General features: G+C 50.0%; 1 protein-coding gene across 5 annotated transcripts in view; it reads left to right on the top strand.

Moving 5' to 3' along the window:
* Positions 1–17,945, top strand: part of DIS3L2 (DIS3 like 3'-5' exoribonuclease 2) — a 193,189-nt gene that overhangs the window by 143,513 nt on the left and 31,731 nt on the right. For all 5 annotated transcript variants that reach the window (XR_008578235.1, XM_054834804.1, XM_054834806.1 and 2 more), the window contains one exon: positions 9,843–9,922. Coding sequence is in view for 4 of the 5 variants with exons in the window: in XM_054834804.1 (XP_054690779.1) it covers positions 9,843–9,922 (80 nt within the window). In the remaining variant the exon portion in view is untranslated. The remainder of the gene's footprint in view (positions 1–9,842; positions 9,923–17,945) is intronic.

A 17,945-nucleotide genomic window follows, 5' to 3' on the forward strand; every position in this document is an offset into this window, starting at 1 on the left:
ACCATCCGGCGTCTTGTGAAGGGCTGTTTGTCCCCTTGCTTTTCACCAAATGAATGTTTTTTGTTGCTGGTGTTCTTGTTCTGTTTTCCATTAGAGAAACTGCCTGCGAGCCGTGTGCCATGTTTCCCTTGTGGTGCTACGTTCCTTAGCAGAGCTGTGCATCCATCAGTGGCTGGATCTGCTGTCTCTTTGGGAGCCGCTGACTTCTGCAACGCTGTTCTCTACTGACTGCGGGCTCTCACAAAATAGCAGTGCCAAGCGAGAAGCTAAACTTCAGGCTGCTTAAATGTAGGGTCAGTAAGTTGAGACCTGGTTTCAGACATGACTGTCAGGTGTCTGAAATAACAGCAGCTGGGTGTAATGACCTGTTACCTGTAGTACCCTCTAATAATGACATACCAAGCAGCGAGTTTAGAGGGGTTTTCCACTCGGTCGTGTCACTTTTCATCTAAAGTAAACGTTGAACACACCGATTGCTTATAAGTCTTTCAGGCACTTGCATACCATTTTGGGACAGAAGCGCCTTACGGATCTCTTTCTGATCAGACTTTGCTTTTCTTCATTAGATCAAGATGGCATATGCATGGACTTCCATACCACCCACCCTGTGACAAAGCTGGTGTCAGTCTCGCAGACCCCCACGGGTCCCGGGTACGGCCAACTGGCACTGTGGCTGCAGAGAAACGCCTGTCTGTTCTGTGCTGACACTTGTCAGCTTGGGAGAAATTTTACGTCAGCCACACGCTTAAAGTTTCTCTCCTTGTTAATAGTGAGAAATATTTCCTTTTTTTCATGGTTACTTTAACTCGGTTGGTCTGTTTGCTCCAGGATTTTCAGAGCGGTGGACGTATTTGCTGCTCTGCCAGCCCCTGTTGTTTCCAGGGATTATGAGGCCTGGAGACCCAGTCCGGGGTGTCGGTGGTAGGTGCTGCTGGTATCGTGCTCCCCTTCTCCAGGTTCTGCACCGGCTGCTGCTGCCCGCGGGCTTGGGCAGCGCCGTGTCGGCAGCTGTGTTTCCCACCTCTCTTATCGTACAGCAGGCCCCGGTCTTGCCTGTTCCCATTCACACCAGTTACAGGTCCCTGTGCTGCACTGTTGGCCTCTGGTCTCTCCTGGGGAATTTTTACTCTCTGATAAGGTACATGGTGTCCAAGCGCTGCCCTCCAGCCATCAGCTTCTTCATGGACAGGGAGGTTTGACTTGCCGGCAACTCTAATGGCTTTGAGAAGGGTCAGCCCTGCCTTTCTGGGGTTGTTTCAAATTCCTGATTGCAATCTAGCCTCTTACTAGAGTCTTGATCATCCTCCTCTCCCAAATTCCTGCTTTCCCAAGTGAATTTCCATATCTCCCAGGTGAAGAAGAGGCTATTGAGACTGGGCAGGACCTAACTGTTTCCCCGCGGCCCCATGAAGCCTGTAAGTCATCATCAGTCTTCAAAACGCAAGAATTTTCTGCAGCCCAAAATCTCTCGTCTCTATTGAGGCTGGTAAAAACCCGGCTTGTGAAGGCTCTGTTATTGCACAAGATGAAATCAGTGAAATTGTCTTTTGTCAGAGCACCGGCAGGGCTGGGAGAAGCTCAAGAGCCGGGAGAGAGAGGCTGAGAGACGGGCTCTGAGTAACATAAAACGGCCAAGCAGTGAAATTTGGCATGTGTCTTGTTAGTGTCACAGGTTTTTATGTGGCGTTTCCTAGGGATGTTTTGCTTTTATTTTAAAATTGATGTATGTGTAGAAAATACTTTTATCTTCATTGACAGTTCCCTAGTGGTCTAGAGCATGTGGTGCGGTGTCACAATTCGTTAGCTTCTGAAGAAGGTATTTTTAATCCACCAATGTAAACCATTTGCAATTGTATAATCTGTATTTTAGTCCTGTGGTTTCCTAATCATGAGAATGAGCTCATCCAGTTTATAAATTATAAAGCGAACGGAAGTATTCAGCTCTTCTTTCTGAATTAATCTGGATCCGTTTCTTTGCGGATTGCGTCCTATGTTCGAAACCTCTGATGCAGGCAAGTGTGAACGTTTAAAAATAAACTTGTGCAGTTTATATTTTTGCCAAGTGGTGAAAGTTGTCTCCTGCCCTGTCTTTCCAGAAGGGCTCTTCAGCTTTGACTTGCAGCTGTGAAATAAAAGCCAAGGGTATGATGCCAGCTTGCCATTTTGATGACAGCATCCACGTGTCTTTGCAAAGGATCCAGCCATGCTTCTTCCTGGTTTTGCTGCACTGCCCGACCACCTCTAGTGGAGGTTTTGGGTGCCACTAGACAATGACAGAGCAGCCCTCACATGTGGTAGTGAACACGCGTTGGTGACTTCACTCCCATGATGGGAAGACCCCAGGGTCCTTGCTGCTTCCCAGAGGAAAAAGAGAGCAAGACCTGCTGCAGCCTGTGGGATAATTTACTAATAGCTTATTGTGGCTTTGGGTGCCAGCCTGGGAACCTCTGGCTTGGGAGATTAGTTTAAGAAGGGGGAAAAGATATCTGCTATCTTCCATCTTCCCCCGTCAGGGATTCACTGGCTTTGCGTGTATTTTATCCAGTTGTATAATGCAGGCAGCAGCAGAGGAGAGGAATAACATTTGAGTAAACTATGGGATTGTAAAACAGAAATGAGTAGAGAGATTCATGCTAGAGTAATACCCTAGATGAGTTTCAGCCTTTTCCTAGGCTGCACTGGGTTTTGGGTTGACATTGTCCTTTAGCCACATTCATGGATCTTGTCGCCTGTTAACAGAGGTAGTTTGCTGGCTAATGTCCTGAGAGGAGAGAGACATCAGAGAGACGTGCAGCTTGGGTGGTGCAGAATGAGTAAAACTCTAGGTGATGTGTTGTATTGTTGCAAGTAAGAGAGAACCCTTCTGCACAGGAAACCTCAAAACTGGAAAGTAAGGCAGGATTGGAGTGGAGGTCTTACCCCCAGAAATAAGTCACCCTTCGCTGCCCATTTGCACTCAGTTCTTCTGTCCTGTGAAGGCGGCAAGGCTGGCAAGGAGTTTCTGTCAAACACAGCACCATCATCTCACACCCAGGAGCTCCAGGACGTGCCGGTTGGCTGGTTGTGGAGCGTGCTGGGCACCTGGTGTGTTCCTTGCCGATTTTTTCTTGTGCCTGCTCTCCATTTCAGTTTGGGGTGGAGATGTCCAGGGGTGGTGACAGTGGGGTGGGAAGAGGGAGAAGAGCAGCTGCCAGTGACATCCCCTTCAGAGCATCCTTTCCCTGAGGCCCAGGCTTATGGGACAGCTGATTTTACCTCTCTGCTTGCCTCTGTCTCCTGGAGGTCAGCCATGACACAGGGCAGCAGGGACAGCTTCAGGACCCTCCTAGGGAATTTATACCTTCACCTGGAAAATGTGCATTTAGGGATGGGGAGCAGGGGTCTCACTGAGAAGGCAATGGGTGAGACGGGACCAGTTTGGGACCAGTTCAGGACTTCCAACCAATAGCAACAGCAGTGCCATAACCTGGTACTGAGATTGGCCAAACGTTCACTGTCTGCAAAGCCGCAAGGGAAGGACTATCCTAACCCAATGCAACAGGTAACTAGTCGAGCTGGTAGCAAGTTTCCTTGTCTCTCCTCCTTTTCCACTGTAGGACTTTAGGTTTCTCCTTTATTACCCCCCATCCTGTCCCTACCACATGTTCTTTAGCCTCTACCTGGGGGTCTTTCTCCAGCAATTTAGAGCTGCGGCACAAATAGAAAAGCTCGTGGAAGAAGTGCTTCGGTCTCAAGAGCAGCTTCTTTAAGTGAAAACACAGCTGTGAGGTTTGCAGGCTGCACTTCTGTAAGGGCTCGTCCAGCCGGCACAGCCAGCACCGCTGCAGTCCTTCCAGCACGCAGGAATTGGGAAATCCATTGTGAACAAGATTGAGTTTGATGGCCTGCATGGAGGCAGATGGATGTATTTTTAAGGGACAAGGTGCCAGAAAACTCTGTGATTACGTTACTGGAGAACGGCTCGTTTTTTGTGGTTTTAAAAGTGAGTGTCAGGACTTCAGGGCTATTTTTTTTCGGGTCAAAGCCGAAGTTTGGGCGGGGCATAGAAACCTGCTTGATGACTAAGTTTATTCTTGAAAAGCTTTCTAGAGCTTGCTGGAGAGGGGAGCCTTTGTTCCGAGAGGGAGCTGCTACCAGTCTTTTTGGACTTCCATGCAAATGGAGTTAAAATTGAACAAGTGCCAGGAGTAGAAAAGAACCCCAGCCTTTCAGGAGAGTGTTTTCAGTATAACCTTTAGATCCAGTCCCCTGGTTTTTGTCTTGGAGGCTCGTGTTCTGCCTTCCCTCCTTTGCCCTGGGTGAACTCCTTCTGCTTGAATAACCCACCACATTGGCGGAATTACTGTGAGTGGTTAAAGCCAAAGCTGGCCGAAGCATGCCCTTACGTTGCCCCAGAATTGGGACATCTGAAATCTTTGACCTGGTTACTCAGCTGAACCGATAATACCTCTCTGATACAGTGCATGCGTAGAGAAAACTTTTCATCTGACGACAGAGGTTTGCTGCTCGGAGCCAAGGCTGGGAGCAGGGGGATCCAAGCCAAACCATTTACTCAAGGGGCATGCAGAATTTGCCCAGTCAAGTCAATATAGGTACTGGCAGCTTTTCAGCAGCCAGAAGGCTTCTCCTCATGCTTTCTCCTTGTTGGAGCTACCAGGCTTTATCGCATGACTGGGCCCCTAATTGCTACAGGTCTGAGACTTTCTTTAAAATGAGGACGGCTGCTGGCTGCACTGAAGCCCAGGCAAGCCTGGAGGTCCGTGACAGCGTTAAGCACTGCTTCCCCTTTCTGAAAAGCCTCTTGCTGGCCTTGGTGGAGGAAACCCCAAAATGTAGGCAGCTTCCCCTACACCCCCCACCAAGGCCTGTCCGCATGGAGCAGGGTACTGGGTCTCCACAGGCATCAGGCAGCACAGAGCTGCCAGCGTAGCGAGGGGCAGCTGCCCTGAGCCCTTCTGCTTTTGCTGGTGTCTCATGTCTGTGCATGTCTCTGTGCTGGTTTGGCGTCTCCTCGCCACTGTCAGGGAGCGTGTGGGAACCCTTGGGTGCAGATGAAACATGTTGGTGTCTGGTGGATGGAGGAACAAGGAGGAGCAAGGAGGCATCCCACTGTCAGCCAACTGCATCCTCTGCTGGATTTAAGGACGTAGGAATAGGGAGGGGGAGGTTGTTGCCGATCTAGAGAGTGGAGCCATTACATGAACAAGTGTTATGTGCACACAGCCCTGTGTGCCCAGTGACCACTCTGGGCAGATGACTTTCCTCAAGGAGGTGGCATTACCTTCACTGTGAGCCTGAAGTACATGCCACCAAACGTTACCAAGGATCAGCCATGTGCTGTAAGTACATTCTCTTCCTCTACCTACCAGTCACTGGACAGCATGCCCACACCTGCTCGGTACCTTGGGTGTGATGCTGTCCTCCATGGAGGCGACATCCTGCCCATCAAACAGGCTGTCCCAGCCCCTTTGAATTGCAGCACCCTGCTCCTCTTCTGTTTGGGTGTATTGCAATTGTGTCTGGTGGCGAGCGAGCCTATCCATCACTGTATCCACACAGATCCCAATTACTCCTTTTGACAGCTCTTATTCACACACCTCCCTGTGCTTCTGACATCTCAATTATTGATGGGGCTCGCCTGGTAGGCAGCACTCTGTTCTCAGCATGGCTACGTTCCAGCTCCCTTTCCCATTGAGTTCACACACAGACCATGCCGAGTGTTTCTTTATGTGCAAAGCTATTGAAGTGGAAAGGGATCTTTATTAGCATGTGAGCTCCAGGGCTACGCTACCGAAGGGGGCAGTGCAAGCCAAATCGCATCGCAGTACGGCGCTGGGAAATTTTCTCTCCCCCTCCTCTCCCAGTGAAGCCCAGCAGTGTCTTGTAAAATGAAATGATCTCATATGTTTAATGCTGAAGATCCCTTGATATGATGAGCCTTCCTTGTGATGGGGTCACCCTGCACTTGCATTTCCGTAAGAAACCTCAGTCCCCCATTGCCCCTGCGGGCATAAAATCTGGTATTTTGAAGAGCAGCGCCCTTTCTTTTGTCTTGATATTAGTTTGTTTGCTGGCTTTACAGCAAGCCTTTGCGTTCTGACAAGCAACACTGACACACAGAAAAAGGAGCTTCAAAGCAACATGCGGTGTTGGAGCAATGTTGTCAAATTGGGTAAGAGTTAAAGCCATGCCAGAGGGAGGATTGCAAAAGCCTGCTTGTTTTGTAGGGCTTCGTGTACCTGGGAGGCTCTGGATGTCTCGTGACATTGCTGTAGCAGAAGTCAGATAGGAGGAATGATAAAGTGGTCGATCAGCTCCTGACATCTCTCCTGCCCCCAGCCTTGTCCTGCAACCTTCTTTAGTTTGGAGGTAAACAGAGATTTTGTGCTTAGTGAACGGAGGCAGAAGGAAAGGGCAGCTGCTGGAGAAGATGGGACGAGAGAGAAGCAGCAGTGTCGGGTGTGCAGAGAGCTGGGAAAGGACACTTGAGTTTTGTTCTCAGGGATCTGTGGCAGCAGGCGCCTCATAGGTTAGCTTTAGCATGAGAGGAAAACTCTGTGGAGCAGACCTTCCAAAGCACGAAGGCACCAGGGAGCGCAAGTGCCTTTGCAGCTGAGCACGGCTGTGCAGAAGCGAGCACGTGTCTGAGGGTGGTCAGTGGAGCGCTCCGGTGGCTCCAACAGTGGAGAGGACCCAGCTACATGATATCGAGTGGGTGTGGACAACCTTTTCAAGCTTAGTAGGGATCTTACAGTCTCTGCATCCCAGTTTGTCTCCTGGCAGCGCTCAGCCAGTCCTTCACCCGCCTTACCCGCTCTCTTTCTGCCCCGTGACGAGTTCTGCCTGGGGGCTCTGTGCTCCCTGCAGAGACCAAATGCCACCAAATGAGCAAAGGCAGACACAGCGTTGCGGGTGGCTGCACAGCCAGAGCTTGGCTGTTCATTTGGGGTCTGTAAGGACTCCTGGCCTGGGTGACAATCACAGGTCCCCTCTTCCCCCTCCTGGCTGGCCATGACAGTGCATCGGCAGGGCAGATCTGCGGAAGAGCAGGGTTTTGTGCATCAGCAGCAGCATGGCTGCCTTGAGCTGTGGTTGTTGGGACAGACCTTTAGTTACACATCTCTCAGTGTGACATCCTGACCCTGACGTTTCTCTGAGTGAGGTCCTCTTGTCACTGTGGGTGACAGCAGCATCCTCGTGCCTGACAGTGTTGCCCCAGATGGTCAAGCCGTGTATAGTCCCTGTTAAACAGGCCTTGCTGGCACTGGCGGGTAAGCAGAGATGGCTGAGCCTGCCAAACAGGGTGTGTTTTATTTGTCTGGAATACCATGAACAGACACAGAAGGGTTAAAATAACAGAAAGTTGAAAACCCGTTATCTCCTGGAACTGTGATCTTTCCTTTTTGGGTAGGCGGGTTCCATGGGACCCCGTCCCCCCAGATAGTGGAAAGGTCACCCTCCCATACCTGATTGCCCCGCAGCTTTCCCCGGCAGCCTGTCCAAACAAAGCTGGTTTCCTTCCAAGCCCTTTTCCTTCCTTCCCTTCCTCTGGACTTGTCTCCTTGCACAGAGCTGGCTCCAGCCCCGGGTAGTGCTGGGGCCCAGAGGCCAGGTGAGCTGTAACCAGAGATGCTCGGTTACTGCAAGCCCAAAGCCCACTTAGCTGAGAGCTGCAAACGAGAGACTCAGGCATTCCTGAGTTTGCCCTGATCAGAAATACTGTTGAAAGTGGCCAAAGCCACGCTTTTGCCCAATTTTGCACTTTCTTTTGTGTTTCTTATCTAGCGACTCTGCAGTGCGGTGCCCTTTCCTCAAAGCGCAGGACCAGGTGGAGCTGTGCCCGAGATAACTGCTGCGTCCCTTTTGCCTCAGAGGTGCTTTCTGATACTCTAGCAGGAAAGCTTTGGAAAATCTGGCCCTGAAGAATGGCTTTGGGCAGTTCCTAGTTCCTCCTTCAGTTCCCCAAACCAGGGCAGCAAACCTGGGGGACTCTGGTTATGGACAAGTGACCTTTGCTTGTGACACAGCAAGGCAATCGTCTGGGGAGGTGGCTTGTTTCTTGGTGACCTCCTGCTCTATGTGCCACGACAGCATCTGGAAAGGCTGGAGCTGCAGCCTGGCTTCGTGGATCTCGGCAAGAAGAAATGTCCCCAGCTGGCCCTGCTGGTTCTGCCTTTGGCAGCGGTCTCCAGAATGGATCTGAGGAATCCGCTAAGCTCTAGCAAGATCAGAGCTTGCAGGAAGGGGTAGTGGTTGAGAGCATAAGAGCTTGCCATCCGGACAGTGGTCGGAATCAATACTTGTACCATGGAGACATGCAAAGCACGGACACAAGTGATACATGCTGTCGCAGGAGCGTGTGTTTCAGAATGGCTTACAGAGTTAGGGGCAAGGAAGTCAAGGGAGATCAGCTGGATTTGGCCTCAGCTTGGTACTCAGTCAGTATCCAGGATGATGAATTTTTCTATGATTTCATGGTATGCAGTTTTATTTGGGTCAGTGAGAGCACAGTGTATGACTTTGCTGCCCTTTAGGGAAGGGAAAATCAGTGCACCATCTAATGATTCAGCACATGGGGTTTCTTAACAGCCTACGGGAGAAAGATGTTTTAATTCTGTGTTCATTCCTGAATAAGCCGTTAATTTGAGATAGCAATTTCCTTGGAGCCCAGAGGAGAGGAGTCTGTGATCAAACGGAGTGGCTCGATGCTGCTCTCTCCTTTCCCTGTTTAAAAAGGTTAGGCTCATAACAACAAACCTCCTTTGACTTTTAGCCCTTGTGATGGTCTTACCAGACTGTTTCCAGAGCATGATCCAGCAGTGGTAACAGCCCTGCTGCTAGTAATCTCTGAGACCCGAAAAAAAGCCAAAGCGCTCAGTGCATAAAGACCGCAGCTACCTCCTCTGAAGGATGCTGCCTCTCTTACCCAGCCTGCCGGCTCCCGGTCAGGGTCTGCAGCCCTCTGGCAGAGCCCAGGGGCTGCACCTCGTGGCTGTGGGAGCTGGTGGGACACTGGTCTGGGGGCCAGCAGCCTTCCCCTGGGGAACGAGGGGCTGCTCGGGATGCACAGGGCTGTTGCAGGGCTCAGCCCTGTGCTGTTTTCTAGGCAATTTGGCGTATAAAATCACTGGAGACATTTTCAGCAAAAAAGTCTCCCCGCAGGACCATTCTGTTGCTTGTTGAAAGAGGATTAATTTTTCCCCCTTAAATAAAATGAGCCGTGTTTGAAATCTGAAAGCCCTTGCCGAACGCCTTCTTGGAGCTGCACAGAAAGCAGCTTCCAGGTCACATCATAGCCTCCTGCCGGACGCGGATCCAAACTGCAAACCCTTCTAACAGCTCTTTAATAACTCTGCACAGAAGGAAAAATCTGTCACCTTTCCCTCTGTGGTTTCTCCTCTGTTCTAATGCACTGGAGGAACGAGATGGAGCCGGGAAAGTTTTCAGAGAAAGACTCGTGGGAACTACAGCTGCCGATGGAGAAGACTCATTTCTTTAGTGTCTGAGGGGAACCGCAATCGCTTTGGTGAAGGGTGGTGTGTGTGGGTGGGTTTGGAGGGGTGAACCGTTATGACCCATGCATTTCAGAAGAACCACAAACACTTTATAGTAACAAAGTGTGGAAAAAGCGAGAGGTTTCTGCAACGCATGTGACTTTTCCCTGAGGTTTGGAACCCCGCGGTATGTTCCAGGCCACGATGTTTGCGTGTCAGTCTCGGTGAGTTAAGTTTTCTCCCACAAGCCTCGCTTGAAGTTGCTATGATGACTGAGAGCCTAAAATGTTGCTTTTTTTTTTTTTTTTCTCTCTTTTCATTCTCCCCCACTCCCTCTCCTCTCTGCAGCTGAAGCTCTCGTTTACCTTGGACCAGGAGAGTGGGATGCCTCAAGGCTGTTATATCTATCAGTACCGGGACAGCAACAAGTAAGTCCCGCGGAAGATTGCACGCAACAGATAGGGGAAGGTGCATTGAAAGGAGACTGCCCTGCCTTCTGGCAGAGGGATCACAACTGCTTGTACCACTTAAAAGTAGATTAAAGCAGGCTTCAGGCTTGACCTGAAACTGGGAACAGCTCCTGTAAAGGCAAGATCCTTTAAAATGCACGAGGCCCTGCAGCCCCCTTTTTTCTGCAGCATTTAAAAGCTGCTTTTATTTGGCTAAAAGACCAGCTCTTGGGTAACCCGGGCTCTGGCAGAACTCACCCAGGCTTTGCCCAGGGGTGTTTGCAACCCCGACCATGCGCTGCTTCGTGCTGGGGTGACTCTGGGAGCGAGGGCTGGGGGTGAGCATCCAAAGGCTGCGGAGCACTGAGGAGGGCAGCCCTCACCTCTGCTCAGCTAGAGACACACAGCACCCCGTTCTCTCTGCTAAAGTTCGTGCGTGGGTTCACTGAGTGGCCTTTCATTTGTAGTACTGTAGCCCCAGTGCAGCCACGCGCTCTGTTTTTATAAGGTACCGTATGATATTCAAGCTTTGGATGTGTTTGGAGCACAGAGTCCTCAATTTCTAGGTATTCTGCCTATTTTTACTAGCTGCCGTAGTGAATTGGCACCCATGATGTTTTTATTTCAAATCACATTCTCATTATCAAATTGACGGCAGCAGCACAGTTCAGGATATTTCTGTGTTCGCGCTGGGTTACTTTGCCTGAATACCAGCATGTCATAAATCCATAGCCTGTTGCCTCCACCCATATAGTTCTGCTTCTTGCCAGTTGTTGAAGGCTAACCTAAAAAAGGAGGGTATACGAAATTGTAAATGAATGGAACAGCCTGTAATTAGATCTGCTCTGAAATGCTGACGAGAACAGTCTTGACAAGGAAGAGGGACATCCGTGAGCAGCACCTGCTCCTTTCTAAGCTGAGAAATCTCAGTCTTTAAACAAGAGGGGATATCGTTTCTGGGAGAATCCTTCCCACCTGTGGATGGGTGATCAGCATGTGGTACACGGTCCCATCCCAACTATCCCGGCCCCAGAGGTATGGGTGAGGAGAGCTGGTACCTCCAGCACCGCCAAGCTAACAGGGAGATGTGTGGTTCAGCGCAAAAGCATAAAATCAGCAAGGGAAGAGCATTTGTTTTTGAGGTTTTAAAAGGCGGTGGCACACAATGGACAGCGAGGAAAAGAAAACCCACAAACCTGTTGGGGTTTGTTAAGGGTGTTTATAGATCCAGTGTTTTTAATTGTGTGGTGTATATCTCAAAAATCAGCAGCCGTGGTTTTTTCTGCCGCAGACCCTCCTCTCCTGGTGTTTTGTGCCATTGTTTGAGGAAACTCCGGGGATGGGAGTGGAGCTATTTTGTTTAAGCGCTAAGGCCAATAGCAATTCCGCTTGGAAACCTTGCTTTTAGCCGTGAGTGGACAAAGTAGCTGCGGCATGTTGTCAGCTGTTGATTTAGAGATGTATGGCTGTGACCCGTGTTTCTGGCAAGCGTGGGAGCCGAGCCACCGCGAGCCATGCCAGCCGGGATCATGGGCTGGAAAAATACGGCGCGGGCAGGATGAGTGGGATTGCAAGTAAACCCAGACTTCGTGCGCGTCTGACGACTCCAAACTGCAATTACACCTCCCTGCAGGGCCCCGTGCTTTGTATATTATAGCTTGTTTGACCAACCTGGGGGGAGCGGGATCACGTTTCCCAGGGAGAGCCTCGCTACGTTTGCACACACGCTTATCCCCCTAAGCCCCGTGCGTGCAGCCCAGCGCCTCCGTCAATCCTTGGCTGGGGAACTGAAGCGTGAAGGTCTGTGCTATGGCTGACGTATTCTTGCAGGTAAAGTGCCCTTGAGCCGAACATGTGCTTAGTTCTGGTTGTACCCTGGGTGATTCTGGAGGAGCCCACGTGCGCTGCAGCTTTACTGGTATCAGAGCATTGCCTTTGAACAGTGTGGTGAAGTGCCAGACACAGTTCCTGCTCGGCCAAGCAGAGACCGTACATCTCAAGCACTGGGCCTTTCATAGGGTTAATTCGTTATCCATACGATGGCATGGCAGTTGTGATAATTTTTCCTTAGCAGTTTCCCAGGGTAAGTTGTAGGCCTTGTGTTCTCTCAAGCCTAGTCAGGCTTTGACGGTAACTCATCAGGACCCAAGGGGATAACAGCCCTTCTGCATCCTTCTAAAGATGTATCTAGAAGTTAAAGCAATGTAACATTTGTGTCTGCACCATGTTTTGGAGCTGTTTACAGCCCAGAGAAGAAATGCTTGCCACACACTGCAAGCTCACGCATGGGAAAGACGGGAAATGTGCGCCCTGGAGCTCGGCATCCTCGGCAGAGCATCGGGGCTGGGACACGCACTGGGGACAGACTCGTGGTGGGAACGTGGGTGCGTGAAGCTCTTGAGCAGCAGCTTTACCAGAGGCAAGCAGAGACAATCCCAGTGAATGGGAACTCATCCTGGCCTGGGGAGTGTGCCTGGTGTCCTGGAGATCTGCGTGAGCGGGACTGTGCGTGGCAAGGCTCAGTGCCACCCTGCTCACCAGAGGAGTGTGTCCCTTCCCCTCCAAGTGGCAAATGCTGTTCCAAGCTGCAGCCAGACGGGGCCACCGGAGAACAGCAGATATTGGCCTCCCACTTCCAGAACAAAGGACCGCAGCATTGCTGAAAGTGTAATTACCAGAGCAATTAAAATTTCTATTGCTTAGGCTAGAAGTGCAAGTACCATGCAGGCTCTTACAAGGGCAATGAATTGGAATTTGTTCCCTTTAAAATGATAAAACCCTGCCAAGGAATTTTTGCCCGCTCCCAGCAGCCTCCCGTTGCCTGCCTGCCTGCAGCAGCATTTACGGGCACTTGATAGTGCCCGTAGCAATCCAAGTGCTGTACTTGGAGCCCTGTGGAGAAGAGAGGCTGTCACTGTCCCTGCAGTCACAGGGGCGAGACCAGGGGACATCACTTCTCCCCTTTTTCCCTGCTCAGATCCAGACATTTTCCTCCCCTTGGCTGCCAGTCCTTCCCAACCCTTCAGTCCCCCAGAGCAATTGACTTGACCTCACGCAGAAGCACACGGTCTGCTTTCTCATTTTTAAGCCATATTACTTAAATTCTCCCTAATGGGGATCAGTCAATATAATTGACAGAGCACTGGGCTGCTGCGGGACAGCTGTCCTGCAACGGGACTGCTATGCCATGACACGGGGACGGCCGGTGACGTGTGCTGGGTGACATTAGGAACAGCCCTGGTGCAGTCACATCCAGGAGAGGACAGCCCTGCCAGCCGTCCCGTGGTGTGACTGCGACACGAGTTGAGTGTTGAAGGTGGCACTGGCTTTCTGCCGCTGCCTCTGCTCAGGCTGGGTTTCTCTGACCCTGCACAGGATCCAATTGCAAAACCCAGCCAGGTGGTAAAAGACTGTCAAGGCCATTCGCATCCACCATGGCTCATGAATCCCATCTTACAGCACGCACTCACCGGTCCCTAATCTGGGAATACGATCCCGACAGGGCTGAGGAAGTGCCGGCTGCCTGCCCTGAAGCCTGCCCACACGGTGCGGCTGGTCCTACTCTTGTGGGCTGCCAGGCAGTGGAAGGATGAGATCAATAAAGGTTGCAGAAGATCATGAAAGACTTCTTCTAGCCCAAGTGAAGGAAGAGCCAAAGCCAACTTGAGATCCCCCTGGAAGAAATTAATTGTGAGGAGTTTAGTGTCTTTTGGCTGAAATAGAAGATTCAGTCTGTTTTCTGCGTTCACTGTCGCTATCCAGACAGTTCTCTAGGGACCTCCTAGGCTCTGCTTGCCTACCTACAGCAAGTCTGACCCTTCAACTGTCTTCCTCTCAAGACTCTCTGATTACTGTCATCTTTCTCAGATGATGCACTGCTCAGGGTCCCTGCCATCCCAGGCCCACCAAGGAGCTATAAATCCCTGTCAAGATTCATCCTGTTACGTGGGCCACATTTGGAGGGCACTGTGACACTTCCTTGTCCCCAGGTTCTCCTCTAACATGGTTTTCCCGCTCCCTTAGCCTCCAGGTATTGGTCTCTTTTGTAGGTCTCTTCCTCACGTCACAGACGCCGATTTTGCTGATAGACCGGCTTGCGGTTCACCAATGAATTTAATTTTAATTCCTTGCTGCAGCTGGGGTTTGTGTCAGGATTATGAATTTGCAGTGGGGGCTTTCATGTTCTCTTCAGAGTAATTGCTAAACCCAGAGGAGCAGCATCTTGCATGGAAGCACTTAGAGACCTCTTAGAAAAGCAGCGTTGGAGTATTGATCATTTTTTCTCTCCAGGGACCCGGAGTGCTACAGATAGAGCTGCTGTGCAGTGTAGCCACTTGCGGGCAGCACCACACAACTCTTCAGGATGAGAAGTGAAAAATAGCTCCAGTCGAAAGGAAAAGTGGTGCCCCCTTTTATACAGAGATCAATGATGCCTGGTACATTGGATTATCACTTAAAACACCAGGACTTCAAATGCCAGGGTGCATGCACTCCTGCTGCTGACAGGCTAGTGATATATAATGCTGTTTGGGTTACCAACTGAGCTCCTCTGTGCAATCTTTTCATAAGGTGAATGTAATATCTGCAGTGATGTACTCAACGTTACATGAGGAGAGCCAGCCTATAATTATGCTTGAATTGTTTGAACGGGTTATTTGTCACAAACACATTAGCTCACTCCATTTATTGCTACTATTCAGGGCTGCAGCAGGTTTGGTGTAAACAGAGCTTGGGTGGAGGTTTGGGGGGGGTGTTATTTTTCCGAATAGAGCAAAGCAGAATTGTTTAGGGTTTATTCTTTTTTGCTAGGAAAGCTGTTGACTGGGAGTGCTGGGAACAAAATATGTAAAGCAGCTGATGCAGCATAACTGATTTGTTTTCAGATGTACTTCCCAGGTGTACAGCTCACGTGTTGGACTTTAGCATGGACCTGGTTGCTTTGCAATGAGCTGGCAGGTTTACCGTAGTATGTTTTGTTCCTTATGAGAAATCGAAGCTTGCAGAGTAAGTTGTTTGTGCAAAGAGCTGCTGCACAGCTCGCACAGTCCTGACCTGCCTTATTACCTGGCTGTTTCATGGCATACATCCCAGCAAAGCAGCACTGCTTGTATTGGTGTGAAGGAAGTGGTCATCTCCCCTAATGGCATCCGATTTTCTGGTTAGCGATCTGCAAATACGTGCTCTGCCCTACTCTGACCTGCATGGCCAGGGAAGTCTCTGAAGGTGACATCTCCTCCTGTTTGTCTGGCCTGGCAGACTGGGATTTCATGGGGGAAATCCATGTAATCCCTTGACATCTCAGGCTTGGATGGATGCTGTCTAGTAGCAGCTATTCACTTGAAGCTTATGAAATGCCTCGTTTAGATTTCAGATCAAAATAAAATTAATTCCATTTCTAGAAATGGATCTGCCAACCAATGTCAAATTCTCCAAGGTGGGATTTTCACTTTAGGTGCCTAGTTGGACAAGCTGGCTTAGCTGGGACAAGGCATGTCCCACTGCACCACAGCTCTGTGGGCTCACCTCTGCACATCGCCGGGTTTCTGCAAGCATTGCCCAGGTCTTGTTGGATTGCAGGTAGTTGAGCTGCCCTGTGACTCTTTCCTGGTGAGCTGTGGGAGGGTTTAGCTGTCTTTGGAGGGCACAGAAAAGCATCAGAGGCAGTTGAGGTAAGTAAGTCTGTATTTTCATTTAGGAATCCCACCACTTTGATTGTAACCAACCCCTGGGTCTGAGACTAAGCCAGATTCCCCTGGGCTTAAAACACTAACAAGCTCTGGTGGAAGGGATAGCTGTGTGAATGAGAATGGGATTGGAAGCAAACTGCAAGCCAGGGCATGAGTTAGCACTGCAGAGAAGATATATTCTGCAGAGAAGATATTGGGGGATTGAGAGCAGCCTTGCCACGAGGGGCTTGGGGATACTGGTGGATGAAAAGCTGGACATGAGCTGGCAGTGTCCGCTCTCAGCCCAGAAAGTCAGCTGTATCTGGGCTGCATCACAAGAAGTGTGACCAGCAGGTTGAGGGAGGTGATCGTCCCTCTCTGCTCCACTCTCATGAGACCCCACCTGGAGTACTGCATCCAGCTCTGGGGTCCCCAGTGCGAGAAAGACATGAGGCTGTTGGAGCGAGTCCAGAGGAGGCCATGACAATGATCAGAGGGCTGGAGCACCTCTCCTATGAGGACAGGCTGAGAGAGTTGGGGTTGTTCAACCTGGAAAAGAGAAGGCTCCAGGGAGACCTTATTGCGGCCTTTCAGAACCTAAAGGGGACTTATAAGAAAGGTGGGAACAAACTTTTTAGCAAGGCCTTTTGGGATAGGACAAGGGGTAATGTTTTTAAACTAAAAGAGGGTAGATCTAGACTAGATATAAGGAAGAATTTTTTTACAATGAGGGTGGTGAAACACTGGAACAGGTTGCCCAGAGAGGTGGTAGATGCCCCATCCCTGGAAACATTCAAGGTCAGATTGGACAGGGCTCTGAGCAATCTGATCTAGTTGAAGATGTCCCTGCTCATTGCAGGGGTGTTGGACTAGATGACCTTTAAAGGTCTCTTCCAACTCATACTATTCTATGGTTCTTCAACAAAAGAGAAGACTAAGCAGGTTGGAGTTTTTCTTATGATACTGTGTCTTGGTTTTTGACTTATTTGCACTAAACTTTGCCCAAGTCAGCAGGTGATTGTATATCCTTCACGTCCCAAAGGGTAGGCATTGGAGTTGGCCAGGCAAGGCTGGTGAATTATTCTGTCACTGTACACGGAGTTAAAGCAGTCCTCCTGGTTTTGGCATTAGCTCAGCGTAGGGTAAATTGTCCAGGAGAATAAATCTGGAGGTTGACCTTTAAAACTTCAAAATAATGTAATCCTTCCTGCTTAAGGTATGAGCTTGGGTTTCTGTATGCCACAACCAAAGTCTGCTGGGACATATGCTGCAAAACAGCCTTTGTCACGTGAGACTTTGAGTTTTTCTTTCCTTGTGGAAGGGGACCCTGTGGCCATTTCTAGGTGAGGAAGAAGGGCTCTTGCAAAAGGCTCTACCCAGGTACTACTTAGCTGCTTTTCTTGACACAGATCTGCCTCCTCCTGCCACCCTGCTGCTTAATAACAGGTTTCCAATCCGCCAGTGCAGTAGAAATAGTAACTGCCAACTCCTCAGAGTGTCAGTGCAATGTGGGGGCTGCAAATGGAAAAGGTGATCAAGGAAACCTGCCTTTCCCCTGAGCAAGCAGATGAGATTTGACGATAACCTGACTCCTTCCAAAGGAACATTTGAAGCTGTCTTTGGTGGCCTACGCAATACCCTACATTGACCGATAGATCTCTCTCTAAATCCTCGACAGGGTACCAGAGCAGTCAGGGTGTGCTCCCACCCTCAAGGGAGAGGAAGGACAGGGCTCCTAAACCTGGGTAAGTGCGGGGCCTCCCTGCTCTCCCTGGGTTGAATCAGGGGAGTTTGTGGTCTTTTCTGTTTCAGAGTATTTGCTTGGAGAGGAGCTGTAAAACCTCCTTGTGTTGGTGTTAGATGTCTGGGTATTTGGTGGCAGTCAAGAGGGTGAGAAAATCAGCTGCAATTGTGATTGAGTCAGAGATGCTGTCTCCATGTGTCATCCCTGGAGATCTGTTTACATATCCATTTGCTTAACAATATGTTTGGAAGCCTTCAGCAGCATTTCAGCATCATTTCCCTGGCCTATATATGCCTGACTAATGCCCAAGGCAGGGAGCTATATCTGGACTAGAATTGCTGACCTATGGATCTGGGTTTTCTTAGTAGCCCTGAATCAGACGAGTCTCTGATTAGTCCTTGGGTACATGGGAGAGGACAGGTCTGATGTGGGAAAGACTGAATAATCCTCCTTCCATGAGAAGCACCTCTCAATCTCACCTTGAACCCAAGTCGCTGGATTGATTCTTGTGTCCAGGAAGGCCCTCTCCTTACCTGAGATCTGGCTAGAAAACCACCAGACCCCCTAGCCATCCCTCTCCAAGCAGGATTTC

Source organism: Grus americana, chromosome 9 (assembly GCF_028858705.1).
Source record: "Grus americana isolate bGruAme1 chromosome 9, bGruAme1.mat, whole genome shotgun sequence".
NCBI classification, from domain to species: Eukaryota; Metazoa; Chordata; class Aves; order Gruiformes; family Gruidae; genus Grus; species Grus americana.